The sequence below is a fragment of the Ceratotherium simum genome, chromosome 29, assembly GCF_057802395.1.
Source record: "Ceratotherium simum simum isolate JZ-2026a chromosome 29, ASM5780239v1, whole genome shotgun sequence".
NCBI classification, from domain to species: domain Eukaryota; kingdom Metazoa; phylum Chordata; class Mammalia; order Perissodactyla; family Rhinocerotidae; genus Ceratotherium; species Ceratotherium simum.
The window spans coordinates 34,331,460-34,347,605 of NC_141928.1; the positions used below are offsets into that span (position 1 = coordinate 34,331,460).

A 16,146-nucleotide genomic window follows, 5' to 3' on the forward strand; every position below is an offset into this window, starting at 1 on the left:
GTCTAGAAATAGACACACAAATATAGTAATTGATTTTTTTTAAGGTGCAAAGACAATTCAGTGGAGAAGGGTAATCTTTTCAGTAAATGGTGCTGGACCACCTGAAGATCCTCATATCAAAAAAGGAATGCCTCCTATAAAAAATTAACTCAGAATTGATCATAGACCTGAATGTGAAAAGTAAAACTAGAAAACTCTTAGAAGTAAATGTAGGAGAAACTCTTCATGACCTGGGGTTAGACAAAGAGTTCTTAGATAGAACACCAAAAGCACCATCCATAAAAGAAAAAATTGATAAATTGGCCTTCATCAAATTAAAAACTTTTGTTCTGCAAAAGATAGTGTTAGAATGTAAAGAAGATATACAAATAGCAAATAAGCACGTGAAAAGCTGCTCCACATCATTAGTCATTAGAGAAATGCAAATTAAACCACGAGATCCTATTTTGCATCTTTTAGAATGGCTGAATTAAAATACTGATAATACAGGTGTTCGTGAGGATGTGCAGCAACTGGAACTTGCATGCATTGCTGGTGGGATTGCAAAATGATACAGCCACTCTGGAAAACAATTTGGCAGTTTCTTAAAAAGTTAAACATACACCTCCCATATAATCCAGTATTTTTCCTAGAGAAATAAATTTATGTTCACACAAAAATCTGTGCACAAATGTTGGTATTAGCATTGTTCAAAATCACCGAAATCTTGAAAGAACCCAAATGTCCTTGAGTGGGTGAATGGGTAAACTAATTGTGGTATATTCACTCAATGAAATACTATTCAGCAATAAGTAAAGAAACATTGTTATATATGCAACAAAATGGACGCATCTCAAATGCAGTTATGCTAAGTAAAAGAAGCCAGTCTCATGATTACATATTGTATGATTCCATACATATGACATTCTGGAAAAGGCAAATTAAAGGAACAGAGAACAGATCAGTGGGTTGGCAGGAGTTAGAGGGGAGGAGGAGGGTCAGACTCAAAAAAGGATGTTGGAATTGTTCTGTATCCTCTTCGGAGGTGGTAACAAGATGCTATATGCATTTGTTAAAACTCCTAAAAAAGGAGAACTGTCAGGCTAAAAAAGTGAATTCTACTGTATCTAAATTTTTAAAAATAATAATACTTCTCACCTTGTATGCATTTGTCAGAGCTTGTTTAATGATACATTTAACATTTGTGCATTTCACTGTGTCAAAATTTTGCATCACCTAAAAATAGAGATTGTAAACCAACAAAAAAGTGTTTGGAGGATGGGAGAGAAACACCTAGGTGTTCTAATTAGAAAAACTGTACCCTAAAGTGTGAAAATATAATTGAATTTATTATGGCAAGGGTCCATTTATTTTCCTTTTTAGCAGATAACCATGTGGTCTGTTTTCTTGACAATATAGTGTTGATTCACTGATTGTTACTTAATAATGATGGATAGTTTCTGGCCACAAGCTAGGTGAGAACCCTTTGGTGGTCTGTGTTTCTACCACATTAATTCAGACTCATCCTGTCTCCCTTGTCTTTGCCTTTTGCTCACAGTTCTTTCTCTCTGCTCGTCTGTTGACGGGGGAAAAAAATCAAGTTGGGGAAAAATCTGTTTTGAGTGTTCTCTCTGAATTTGTTACATTTAAGATTTAATTATAAATTATTTCTTGACTAGCAGAAGCACTTCACAATGTATTGGTTGTGATCATCTTTGGACTTTATAATTTATAACATAATCAACTAACGGGCTTTATCTTAAACATTATAGACCATTTATGATTCTTTGAATTGAATGGATATATTTTAGCACTTTGCTGTGGGTGACCGTAGATGATGTCAGGTTAAATTTAAATTGATCTCCTCTCAGTGTTTATCTCTGGTGCATGTGCAATTTCTTCAGCACCAGAGAACCTTTCAGAGGCGTCCTGTCAATACGGCTGCCTAACAGCCACTTGCATTTGTAAACTGTGCGTTTGGCACCTGCTGGTCTCTGCTGCATTGGGGCTGGTGGGGAGCCAGAATGGGTGTGCAGTGAAGTCACTGGTTGGTACAGCGCAGTGGGAGTTACTGAAGGGAAGAAACAGCACTTGTAGGACCTCAGGAGAGGATAAAAAGAAAAAGAAAATGGTAATATTAACACAAGCCAGCTATTCTTTGCTACCAAAAAATAATGATTTAAAAAGTCAATTCTACTGAAGGAATTAAAGTGTTGGTGGACCTGCATTTTAATTCTTGTAACAGATATGAAAAACAAAGCGTTTGTATTTAAAATAATGAATTAAAAAAAATACCAGCATCTCAGTAGAAGACAGGCAATTCATATGAGCAGAAATATAAATTAAAATAAACAATAGAAAAAATGCTTAATTTCTGAAGAAATGGAAATTAAAATGCAGGTGTCTTTTACTCATCAAATTAGCAAAACAAATTTTAATAAAGACAAACGTGCTGGCAAGACTTCAAACAACAAATAGGTAGACAAGTAGCAGCAAAAACTACTGATGTTTTGTAGGTATAATTTGCCCACACTTTGTATTCTTTAACCCAGTACTCCTACTTGATTGGATATAACTCAAGGAAATAATTACAAAGAAAGGCTGATGTATAAATCTGCTTAGCTTTATAATGTGCATGTCTCTGTACTGCAGATTTGCTCATACCATGCCTGGTAACTAGGGGAATGATGTCAATATAAAGTGAGTTGTGTCGGTTCATGTTATTTTCCTCAGAGTGTTTTGCTGCCATCAAAGAAAGCTTTTTCACCATTAAAGAGATGCCTTAGTGGTGTATGAAGACCTACCAAAAAAAGGGGCCAGTTTCATGGCCTTGAGAAGTGCTTTGCTTTTCACAATGTTAAGCTGTCCAGTGAAGCTGCCTGTGTGGTTGAGGAAGTTGTGAAGAAATTTCTCTGTGTCTAAGAAAAAAACATGAAAAAACTACACCCTGGTTTAGATGATTTTGATAAAACTGGTTCTCCTGGCACTGAATCCCTCAAGGACTTGCATCTCAAAGAGGACTTATAAGATCCTGGTTAAGGCTACAGAGGATCACCTGGCTGACACAGGGCTCAAATGTTGGTGGAGGCTGAATGGTGCTAATATATTTGTTCTAGGCTCATAGTAGTACTCTGGTTACAAAGCTACATAGTTTTAAGTGGTTAGCCCCTAACCCTGTCTTTCCCTTGAGCCCTGTTATTTTTAGTGTGATTTTGCAGAACATAAGGTTTTTTAGTTACATGTATTAAGGAAAATAAATAAATGCCCAATAAGGATGGTTAAGTTTTTAGGACAGCATCTTGACAGACTCTAATGCATCTGTTGAAACGATAAGCATAGAAAAATTTCTCTGAAACAAGTGTAAGAATTAGAACACAAAACTGAGTATCTAGATACCATGATTACGTAAAAATGTTCAACATATACTGTACGTGGCTTGTAATAGTTATGGTAGGATGGTGGGATTATAGGTAAAATTTAAAAAAAAAATTTTTTTCTTAGTGTTATGAAGTTGGTAAAATAGAGGTAAGTGCATTTAACAGTTTAAGCTAAATTCTTATTTGACTTTGGTTTTAGAATTCCTGGAAAACTCAAGCAGTTTGTATTTGACTTACATTCTGGAAAACTGCACAGAGAATTCCATCATGGTCCTGACCCAACCGATACAGCCCCAGGACAGGTAGGACTCGTGTTTTTCAGTGGGAACTGTTTTCTTCTTTTTCAGTTTGTCTTGAAGAGGATCTAAAGCTCTTGCATAGGCTTGAGTTTCTGCTCCTGAATGTCTTTGTAAAGAAATTCTGAACAGACTCTAGATAACATACAAATTATGTTCCTTTTAAAATTAATTTTTAAAGTGTTAGACCCTCAGAAAAGTTGCAAGAATGTTACAATATAGTTTCTTGATCATATAAACTAAGGTGGTATATGTTCTCTGTAAAATATGGCTATATTAAATACAGTTGGCTTCAAATAGAAGTAGAAGGTAGGAATTGGAAGCAGGTAGATCAGTGAAGAAATCAGTGGATTCCATTAATTGTTCGAGCCTTCCTCAATGGCTGGGAGACTGAGCAGACTAAAGAAAATAATGGTTTGGTATTCTTGCTAAACCATCCTACGAGCCCTCACCAATACAGTATTCATGATGCTCTCAAAACTTATGGTTTAATGCAGCTTGTCCATTTGAGATTTAGAATGCTTGACAACTATTTATCAAAATTTTGTATTTGCTTTATATATTTTTTAACCTGGGAATTTTACTATTTCTACCTTGTAACTTCTGTTACAAGTAATTTCTATTGTTCCTGCTTTGTTAAACACCCCTAAATTTGCATTTTGATGTATTATCGATTTGTATCATGTCTTTTCCCACTATACTAAGAAGGAAGATGACATATACCAAAACTCTCTTATTTCATATGCCGAGAACTTTAATCTACTATTTTTCCCAAAGAACCTCCACATAAAAAAAAAAAAGTGAATTTTTCTTTGAGTCAAATTATGTTCAGAGTCAAGAGTTCCCTTGAGGAGTCTGATGACATGCTTTTTCCTTGAAATCTGAGGTCAGATTTTTCTTTGATAATTAAGCAACTATAGAAGCAGGGAAATTGTTTGTTGGCAATAACCCAGGGTGATTATTTTCCTCAGAGAAGTAGGTCTGCTTAGTATTTTATCAGATTAGGAAAAGATGTAGCTTACTTTTATTGTATTATGCTAACTTGTTCAATGAACTCTTTGTATTTTATTTATTCATCTTTGCATACTATTACATAGTAGGCACCAAATACATATTTGTTTTATAGTAATATAATTTCAGCTTAATTAAACCAAACATATATCAGCAAAAAATAAATTTAAAAAATATATTGGGGAAGAACAACATGACAAAGTAAAATGGGAAGTTTGTAGACACATTCCTCCCCTTTGTAATGAGAATGTGCCATGATATATAGCATGTAATATATGCCCTGTGTGCCCATGTTAATTACAGGGGATATTAAAACAATGACAACCATGTTTGCTCTTGAGGATTTCACAGGGTGAGGATGAAGGATAGACTACACTGCCTCTTCTTTAAAATTCTTGGAAGTCACTCTTACATTTCCACTGTGTTATTTCTGTCTACTGTTGGTGCACAAGTAAAATACTACAGAAGTTAATTTCATGTAGTATTGAAGTGTTTGGTTTCCTCCTTATCTCAACTAGGTTTTGATAATTTCTGGTGTCAAGGTAATTGCTAAATAAGAGCTCCATCTACAGAGTAGGTGCCTTTAATTCTCTTAGTCATTTGTAAAAGGGAAGGGTTTGGGCCAACTTAGGGTGGTGCTGCCTCTACAGAATAGTCTAGGAAAGCACCCAGGTGTCAGGTATTTTGTTTCCTTCCACCACACCTCAGGAACATAGCTAATGGCTATGGGTCAACAGGTCCATAGCTAATGGCTCTGTGGCAGCCCTGCCCCGGAGATCTGGGTAAGAGCATTTGAAATGGGGAAAGCAAGATTTCAAACTTAACTCTTTTCTTTGGCACACAGTAGCTATCTTGTATTGATTATTAAGCAAATAATTACAGGGCAACTACCATTCATCTAATACTCTTATTGAATATTATAACTCCATAAAATATATTGATATAAAAATGTGTTATTCTTTCTCTTGTAGCAAGTGCAAGATGTAGCAAGCAGTCCACCTGAGAGCTCCTTCCAGAAACTAGCACCCAGCGAATATAGGTATACTTTATTGAGGGATCGAGATGAGCTTTAAAAACTTGAAAAACAATTTGCAAGCCTTTCAAACAGCAGCATCAACTTAACGTGGAGGAAATAGTAAACCTATATTTTCATAATTCTGTGTGTATTTTTATTTTGAATAAACTGAAACAAGTTTTGGGTTTTTAATTTTTTTTCCCCCTGACTCAAAATGCATTGTCATTTAATATAGCCTCTTTTTAAAAATCTGCTAGGGTTAAAAACAAATAAAAATCAGAGGCCTATCTTTGCTTTAAATCTGTCCTGTAAAATTTTTATAAATCAAGTGAAAGGTGACATTGCCAGAAACATAACATTAACTTGCACTCTACTAGGTTAGGGAGGACTTAGGGACGTTTCCTGTGTAGTATGTGCTTTTCTTTCTTTTCTTTACATATGATCAATTCTGTTGGTATTTTCATTATCACATTTCTCAAAACTAAGGGGGTATATATTCTGGATACTTGGGAGGGGAATAAATTAAAATTTTCACACTGTGTACTGTGTTTTACTGACTGGTCGGATAGTGCTTATGAAAATTCCATAGTGGTATTTTTTGGATTCTTAATGTGTAACTTAAACATACTATGAAGAGGAGGAGAGCCATAAGCCAGAACATTTGGCAGCAATTGTCCTTATGATTTAGGAAAAAGAGAATGAAAAGTGTTATTAAATTTCTCTGTGTTTGTCTAACAAAGTGGCATATGGATGGCATTTAAAACTTTGAATTATACCTAAATCTGGGAAAGGGAGATACTAGTGGAGCAGGTTACCAGTATTGAACTGACTTTTAAGGCTCTTCCTATCATGACACTTCAATTTCCAAAGAGGAAAACCAGCAGAGCAATTGTATTTCAATAATTCTAACCTTCTTCTATCTTGTCGAGTCTTGTTATACTTGTATAGATCAAAAACTAAGACAATAAGGCACATACATACATTTTTAGTTTTTTCCATTGTAAAATTGTTAGAGGCCCCTTCCCCCTCTAGATTCCCTGATATCCCAGGCCTGCAGTGTACAGTCAAATGGGTCCCTGTGTCAGGCCTCAGTACTGCCAGGGAACAAAACCGGAGGGTGAAGACCCTCGGTATCATATCAGGAAGCCCAATGCCAGAGGACAGACAGGTTCAAAATTGGCCTTCCTCTGGGCCTGGGTTGGTGCTATAGGCCAAGAGTCATTTTATACTTGGAGTCGAGTCTAAGTCAGCCCCAGTTTGGGGAAAGATTATTTTTAATCTTAAAAGGCTGACATGTGCCATTATATGTAGTATGTAATATATGTAACATCTTCCAATTCTTTTAAAATAAAGTGAATATTTATAATAGATATTTAATGATTGTTATTTTTAAAAAGCAGCCTAGATTTCTTAGTTATGCATGACTTATCTACCATTACATTCACAGTAATAAATGTTGTTAATAATAAGGTGATAAGGGGCATGTTTAGTATATTTTACCAGATTAACTAGAAAAGCACAGAGCTTCCTAAAGGTTGGGCCTTAGTTCTGTTCTCGTCATTGCTTTTAATCAACAACTTTGAAATCAGAGTTGTAGTCTTCAGATCAGAGGATGGACCAAACCTGAGGTGGTCAGAATGAAAATTCACAAACATTCAACAAGCTAGCACACCAAATCAAAAGCAGCACATACAATTAACTGGAATAAACTTGTAATCTTGTAATTGGCTTTAAAAAATAATAACACTCAAGTATTGGGTTGCAGAGGGCTGGCTTGAGAGTAGCTATTATGAAAAAGGCCTCAAGGAGCACATGATCAATGTGATCTAAGATAACTGACTGGCTGTTAAAAAAGGGAGTGGATTTGAGGCTGCATTATTTAGCATTCATGCACGTGGGGACTTAGGCTCTAGCCCTGCCACTGTCGCTGTCTTCTCTAGACTGTGAAGCCATTGAGGGCAAGAATACTGAATTTTATGTCTGTATCTCCAGTGTCTAGCATTTCTGGACACTTAGTAGTCATCATCAAATGTTTATTGAATGAATGAGAGATGCAAAGTGACCTTAGGTAATTTCTGTAATCCGAAGGGCTCAGCACTCATTCAGAACTTGGTGCCCAATTTCATAAAAAGTCATTAACAAGCTCAAGTGCAAAACAGCAACATGCATTAGAGAGAACAAGTTCTTGCCATAGGGCTTAGTGCATGGGGGGGTGGGGTGGGGAAGGCCTGTGGCTAGGAAAACTAGGAAGGAAGTTGGAGAAAGAAATGAGAGCTGATTGTGCAGGGCCTTGTATGCCAAGCTAAGGGATATGTACTGTATCTTACAGGTAGCGAAGATCCATCAACAGATTTTAAGCAGGGAAGTACGTTCATATTTAAATTTGAGAAAGAATACTGTGGCCGCAGGTCTAAGTATGATAAAATGAGTCCAGCAGAGAGAATGGCCAGAACTAAGACAGTGACAGCAGAGATGGAGAACAGATACAAGAGATGGCCAAGATGTAGATTCCATGGGGATTTGCGACCAGCTGGATGTACAGAGAGAACTTCCAGGAATCTAGAACTCACAATTGAGACTTCTTCCTGTCTGAACCATGAATCAGAGACTATTACAGGTGGAGGTCTTCTCATTTTATCCAATCTACTCTGGGCCTCAGGCTCGTCAGCTGTGGAGAGAGGGGATGCAAGATAGAGTGAAGAGCACGGTTGAGTGACAAAACCAAAACCAGAAGCAGGCCCTTCTGCTTGTCAGCCCGCTACCTTTTCTAGTTTTTCAAAAATTGTTCCAGTACTGAGGGGACCATAAGAGGAGGAAAACTTTCTTTAGATGAAATTCTGAACATTTTTTAAAAGTTAAATGAACCTAGAGAGGAAGATAGATAAATAGGCATTTAGAGCATCTCAGAGAGAGCTCTGATGAAGTCAAGTTGTCAAAGATCGTGTACAAAAGAAGGAAAAACGTGCATGAAAAGGCCAAAAAGAGGAGAGAAATATAAAAGTGTTTGAAATGTTAAAGCTCAAAATGAGCTTACATTTGCATAAAATGCTAGAGTTGCCAAAAAGGCATTTAAAAGAAACCCCGAGGGCAAAAAGAATGGATAAAGCAGTGTAATGGATTAACAGGAAAAGCAGAATAACTCCATTTTTTCTCTGACAAGGAGATATAGTCTGGATGGACAAAAATAAAATGACATAAAACCACAAAAATGAGAAGTAAAAAAACTCTTGCCACCTTAAATAATTTCAGGGCTCTTAGGCCCAAACTTCGGTATCCCAGAGAGCTGCTGGAAGTTGCAAATACTTTGTTAGCAACTACTGGGAATTTTTGAGAAACCATGGAGAATGCAGGGTGACAGAAGACTGGAAATGGACAAAAGGTATTCCAGTTTTCAAAATAATTATAGTTATATGGCTTTAGCTATTTTTCTAAATAAAACATCTCATGAACCAAACTGAAACATTAGTGGTCTGTATTTGGGGGGAAGAATTTAAATAGGTATAAAGAATAAAACAATAACCAATTTTTAAGCCCGATATTTAAAGACCCTGAAGACTTTCCAACCCCCAAATATGTTGTTTCAGGATTTAAATTGTTTTATGCTGATTATAACTGTTTTATGTGTTCCTTAAAACAGGTTGGATAGGACTTGTGCTTGGCAATTGTTTTTTAGCTGTGTTTACATTTTTGTATGTATTTCCAAGTAATAAAACTATATTTATAAAATATTTCTATTTGAGACTTGTTACTAATTCAATTTGTCATAATATCATATTTATGAAAATTTTACTCAGAATCCAGATGACCAGAGTCACAAGTTTTTCAAGTTTTAAAGTTATTTTTTAGATTAATTGTACTTGAATCAGAATGGGGAGCTATATGAATCCATGTGCTGATAACTCAAACCTAGCCTTCAGTTGAAGGGTCACAGCTCCCTCCTGCAGAGCACACTGGAGAAGGGCTGGCTTGCCCTTACACAATAGGTTTTGGAGTCCCTTGAAGAGGAAAAGTGCAGCTTACAAATTGCTTCTCTGAGATGCTGCTCTCCTCCCTCTCCCCTGCCTTGGCTAGTAAATTCCTGCCATCCAGTCTTCAATGCTCAGGACAGTTATCATCCCCTGTGGCCCCACAGCCCTTTATTTATGTGTTTAGAGTACCCAGTCTAATACAAAGTTGGAAGTACATTTGTCCCTTTTCCTTATCACCACGTGAATGCCCTGGAAGCATATTCCCAGCAACCTAGAGCACTGCAGGTGATCAATAAATCTCTGATTTAAAAAAAGCCTCATTACATACTAAATAAATGAACAAATGAATAAAGAACAAGAAAGCATCACCACAACTGGAATGGACTGCTGGCTCATCCGTGAATCCCAATTATCTGATGTCTAGTCACCTTTATTCCTATATCCTAAATTGGCTTTGGGGTACTAAGAGTTTTAGTCTAGAATAGATCTTACACCGACCCAGAGATACCTATCAAAAGGACACTTGAGTGCCCCCTTGGGCCATGCAGAGTCCTACAGAGGTGCTGGTAACTTGTTCATGAACGATGCACCTTTTTTGTGAGGTAGATCTGACCCCTAGCTTAGTCACCCAGCCTTTTGGAAGGAGAGACTCTAGTGAGTTGACAGAATACCATATGTGGTTTACAAAACATCATACATTTACCAGTCAGCAAGCATTTATTATCTGCTGTTGCCAGGCTATGGATACAACTGTGAACAAGACTGCCCCTATCATCATGGAGCTGAAAGTTGAGTGAAGGAGCAAAACAGATGAGTAAACAGATGATTATAACAGAAGGTTGTAGGTGCTATGCTGTGAGTTAACCGCAGGGCCGTGAAGGTGTGTGTACAGCTTTGGGGGTCAGGGCAGTCTTCAGGAAGTGGTTTCTTGGCTAGGAACAGAAAGAGCTATACTTTCCTAAACACATCAGGCTCCTTCTCCCTCCCAAGGGAATTATGTTCATAGAGGCTGTCATTATTCTCTATTAGTATTTACTGTAATAGCAAAGTATTGCTAGGTATTGCGGCCCTCTTGTTTCTCTCCCAACTTGGCCACTGAGGTGAAAGATCACGTACATGCCTGTCTGTGCTGTGTCTCGTGTTTTACATATTGGTATGGGTGCCTGTATGCCTGCTCTCCTGATGACGTGTGTAAACTTGCCTAGGTAGAATCAGATCAATCTTGAAAGCTTAATACTATGATTGTTTTCCTGCCCTAAGCATTGTCCAAGAGGGGCAATGAGCAGGGCATCCCTGGCTATGCACACAGTGAGGGAGACAGAACAGGGCATCTATTCTGACTTATTAATTCTTCTAAATTCATAATTCTTCATGTCTTCATAATGAGCATGGCTTTCTGACTTAAAACATTGTTTAACAGTTCATTTCAGAAATTTTTTAGAATTACAAGGTAAAGTCCCTGGTCTGTGGCTTCCCGAATCCAAATATACTCCCTTAAATTTTAGAGTTTTTCCCAGGCTCACTGTTCTGACACCTTTTCTGTTTTCTGGTCCCTCAAAAATTACTGGTAGTACTTTACAATCACATCTATAAGTTCCCACTAACTTTTGGATGCTTTTTCATCGGAGCCTAGAAATGATAAATTCTTTTCAAACACAGTTTTTTTTTTTTTTTTTGTAACTCCACACTTATTTTCATTGCCCTTATAACTAGGATGACCATATAATTTTTTTTCATCCAAACCAAGACAATTGAGAGTGAAAGGGAGCATTAGTAATATTTCATCAAGACGAGATATAAATCAAGACTGTCCCAGACAGACTGGGATGTATGATCACGCTACTCCTAACCAGATCTTACGCATTTTCATGTTTCGATATCATTCTTAACAGAGATGAAAAAGATTTACTAGGCATCTGTCATCATTATACCACCTTCTTAATAACTAAGCCTCTTTAAAAAGTTATTTTAAGAATTCTTGGTATTTTTATCAAGTCTCTACTCATTTTAGGTGTCTTCCTAACACTATTCTTGTAGGTACATGATACTTTCCCATTAATGTGCCTTTCCTTTAAACTTTGGGAAAAAATAATAATAGTAACAATTACAATAATAATAGTAGCAACTAACATTTATACAGCTACTGAGCCAGGCTAGGCACTTAACATGTCTTAGTTCTTTTAATCTTCATGACCACCCTGTAAGATAGGCAAGGTATCAACAGGGAGGGGGAGGGCTGAGGAAGTCTTACCCAGATAAGAGGCAGCAATCTGTTATGAACAATAAAACTTACAGAAGAAAGAAAGAGAACCAAGGTCCATAGAGAATTAGTAAGTGCCAAGCACTTTATTCCTTTTCATTCCTATCAACTCACTGAGAGGCTGTCTGGTGGAATCAGTATATGCACTGTATTAGAGTATTAGAGACCTTGGTTCAAATCGTACCAGATGCTCACCTCCTCACTTCAGCGCTGCCCTTGGCTCATTCCAATCTCTGCTTGCCTGACGGAGCAATTAAACTCCTGCTGCTACTCTGTTTCAATACTAGGTCAATGGATAATAAATCCTTCTTGCGTCCCTACTATTCCAACCCCACCAATCCTATGGTAAGACAGAAGATAAACAATTTTCCGCACCGGCCGGTGGCGCAAGTGGTTAAGTGTGCGCATTCCGCTTCCGTGGCCCAGGGTTCGCAGGTTCGGATCCTGGGTGCGCACCGATGCACCGCTTCTCGAGCCATGCTGTGGTGGCGTCCCATATGAAGTAGAGGAAGATGGGCACGGATGTTAGCCCAGGGCCAGTCTTCCTCAAGAAAAAAAGGGGAGGATTGGCATCGGATGTCAGCTCAGGGCTAGTCCTCTCACAAAAACTAAATTAAAAAAAAAAATTTTTTCCCATACCATTTCTTCAGTGATTCAGGTCCTATATCCTCTCTCTTCCAAGTCGTGACTTTGCACTAGAAAAACAGGTAGAAATATCTTTACCTCCAAATTCTGAAATTCTCAATTCATGACTTCCAAGTCCTAGAGATGTTTTCCAGATTTCTTCTGTTGCTTCATTCATTCCTATGTTAATATAGAAACATGAGTACCGAGCAAAAGTTTGGTATGTCTTAGAAAGCTTTTTCACATTTCAATACATATCCCTGAAGGACGGCAGGACACACATACCATGACCCCATCACTCATCATCTGGGAGTCACTAACGGGGTCTCGTTTCTCTCCCCCTTCTCATCACCATATCATGCCATGAAATACTCCAAGAAGCAGATGATATGGTCCCTGCCCTGAAAGAAGCTTACAATCTAGTTGAGGAGATCACACCACCATGAATCAAAGAATTTTATACCTATGAAGTTGTAAAACATTGCAGAATTAGCCACAAGTGAAAATGGGAGCCACTGAATTGCAGTGGCCAGGAAATATTCATGTAGAGATGGAAAACAGGACCACGAAGGTCTTGTACACTAAAAGGTAAATTTCATGACTGTTTTCTCAGTAGGTTTCAATAAATATTTATGGAATGAATAGGACAGGAAGAAAGCAGGCATTCAATTTTAAGCAGGGCATCTCACAGCAGAGAGGCAAGAAAGCACAAATCATTTCTTACATGTGGGAAAGGAAAGCAAATATGCCAAATATACCAAGAGCCCAGGCAAATGTGAGGTTTATTACTAACTTTCCCGGTAATGAAGGCAAAATGAAGAACTCAGAGGGTTATAACAGTCTTATCTGATACCAAGCAATACATTAATTCCTTCAAACAAAGAATCACTAAATTAAAAAAATATATAACCACTTTAGTCTGTATTTCCATCTAATCAGCTTTGTCACTCACAGCATTTAATTCGTTTGCTTTCTCTAAGCACACTCTGCTCTTTCCTGTTTTGAACTCTTTGTACATGCAATTCCTCTGCTACTTGAAAGCCCACAACTGTCTTCAGTCAGGCATATTCTTCTTTAGGGTACTGCTCACATACCACACGTTCCACAAAGCCTTCCTCTTCTTCTCCAGGCAAGCTAGTCACTCCAGTCTCTGCCCTCGTATTACTTTGTTCCTTCCTCTTGTAGGGTACTTACCGTATTTTACTGTGATTTACTTGCTTTAGATATCTGAATCCATTAGCCTGAATAGTTTACAAGGGCAGATTCTATAGGTCTAACATTTTTCTATGTATGGCCCTGGCGCTCAACACAACAGGCATTTGTTCAGTTAAATGTTTGTTGAATGAGTGAATTTATTGCATGTTTCTTTATACAAGCACCACTCAGCAACATACAAAACAAATTCAGTAAGCTTTACAGAATTTGTAGCAATTCTCACTGTTGGGCCTTTTCTTGTGCTGACCCTTACCAACACCAAGGGTTTAACAATAGAAGGGAAAACACCTTTAGGGGATTAAATTAATGGAACCAGGTAAACATCTTCTTAGTGATTAACCTTAATGTAAGAAAATCTCAAGTACTTGAGAAATATATGGATAACATGTACTCTTGAGGGTTCTCTGAAATATTTTAGTCAAGTTTCTCACAGGAGCTGGACAATGGTTCATTCAAGGCTGGAGTGTCTGCTGCTGAAGAAAAATCCTCATGCTTTGGCTACAGGATGCACAGGTGACAAGACTGACATTGTTTTGGAGGTTAAGAAACTGCATGTAATTTCTTCTGGGGGGCACAAAAGATTTCTTTTCCTTAGGAAACAACTTTTAGGCTTATTCAAGAGCTTAAACAAATCTCAGTTGACTAGTTTTGTAAAATGTAGTATCACAGAAATTTTAGACTGGAAAAATGTAAACATAGTTTACTACCAATTTGTATTTCACCATAGAAAAACCTTAAAATCATTCTTGTGGAATGATTTCAGTGGCACCGTCAGATGGTGAGTAGTGAGTTTGAAGAAATAAAGCTGGGGCCAGAATATGGAAGGCTGTGAATGCCAACCTAAGGGATGTACACTTCATCAGGTATTCAATGGGAGCCACTGAAAACATTTCAGCAGAAAAATGAAAGATGGACCTGGTTCTCATTCTTGTGGCAGTGATGTGAGGAATGGCTTAAACTTGGGGAAGATGAGGTAGGGAGTGTGAGGTAATAGTCTTTTACTAGAGTGATGACCATAATATATTTAGAAATGGATACAACCAACATTTAAAGAACTGACAGGACCCTGTGAGAGGCTAGATTAAAGAATGAAGAGTGTCCAGTTGGTGACCACTAAGGTTTATGGTGGGGGAATCCCTGGCTGGAATGGAAGAAGGCAGCCACCCCTGAGAAAAAGCTTACTACAGGAGACAAAGCCAGAACTAGAACTCTGATATCCTGGTTCCCCATCCAATTCTTTCCACTATGGCTATTGCCTGATTTGGAATGTTTAGCTGATCTGAAAGACCACAGCCTCCGCAGGCAACCTGATATGGCATAACAAAAATTCAGTTAAATTACTTTGAGGATTTTTTTCTTCAACTATGGTTATACTTCTAGCTTTTGTGCTAAGTAGCTTTGATCTTGGGCAAATCATTTGCCTTTGACATCTTTTACTTTTTATTTCAATTTATTTCTTTTGTTAATATTGCACAGATGGAGTTCTTGTCTCCCACAATAAACAATTTCTTTGAGGGCAGTGATGTGGATAATATGTGGATCTAATTTTACCATTGATTGTTTATAATACCCAAAAAGTTTCTCTGTAAAACAGTGTCAAATTAATGAATATAAATAGTGAGTTACCACTTGTTAGAAACAAAATGAAGTGTTACTAAAAACACAACATAACCTGAACTGTTGACATTAATTTAGGCTAATGGGGAAGCTTCCCGACCTTTTATTAGGCCTCTGACTACTTAAGAACATTGTCTAACATAAGCACCTGAGAGCCACAGCCACAGTATACTTTATCACAAGAGAAGAAAATGTCCCATTTCACAGGAGAACCTTTTTCTCAGGCTTTTTCTTCATCCTTCCTCCCAAAGATTTCATGTGGCAGCAAAGAAGGGCAAAGGGGACCCTGAGAAAGACCTTTCAGTTTTCAAGTTAACACAAAGCATGGTTTGGTTTGGTTTCTGTACGTTTACTGGAGAAAAATGCTGTACACTGAATATTTATATTTCAGGTTTCCTCAGCTTCTCATGATTGATATTACTGGTATTCAGTCCTTACTCCTGTGCAAACTACTTACGGCACTTACAGGCAGACAGCCCACAGAGGAAGGTTTTGGATTCAGAGGATTCTCCCTTTACAGCACTCAGCTTCAGTATAACCTAACGTTCTTGCTCCAGGCACTCTGACCAGCACCCCTCTTTCTGGGCATCCTTAGGTTACAGCCTCCAGCATAGACGGGTAGGAGAGCTAAGCCAGCAGAACAAAAGCAAAACTGAGGAAGGAAGAGAGGAGAGGTCATGAGGACGAGGGAGTATAGTCTGTGACTATTAAACACTGAGATGGCTTTTTTATGTGGTTTGTAAAATGTCTTTGGAGGTAATTCCAAAAGAAAAGTTTCAAAAAA

The 16,146-nt window shown here is 37.7% G+C and overlaps 1 protein-coding gene across 1 annotated transcript in view; it reads left to right on the forward strand.

Annotated features, from left to right (window-relative positions):
* ERP44 (endoplasmic reticulum protein 44) overlaps positions 1 to 5,870 on the forward strand; it is an 83,438-nt gene extending 77,568 nt beyond the window's left edge. Inside the window, exons 11-12 of the mRNA XM_004423256.3 lie at positions 3,556 to 3,658; positions 5,635 to 5,870. Coding sequence (XP_004423313.1) covers positions 3,556 to 3,658; positions 5,635 to 5,736 — 205 coding nt within the window. The 3' untranslated portion in view covers positions 5,737 to 5,870. The remainder of the gene's footprint in view (positions 1 to 3,555; positions 3,659 to 5,634) is intronic.
* Positions 5,871 to 16,146: the final 10,276 nt, after the last annotated feature.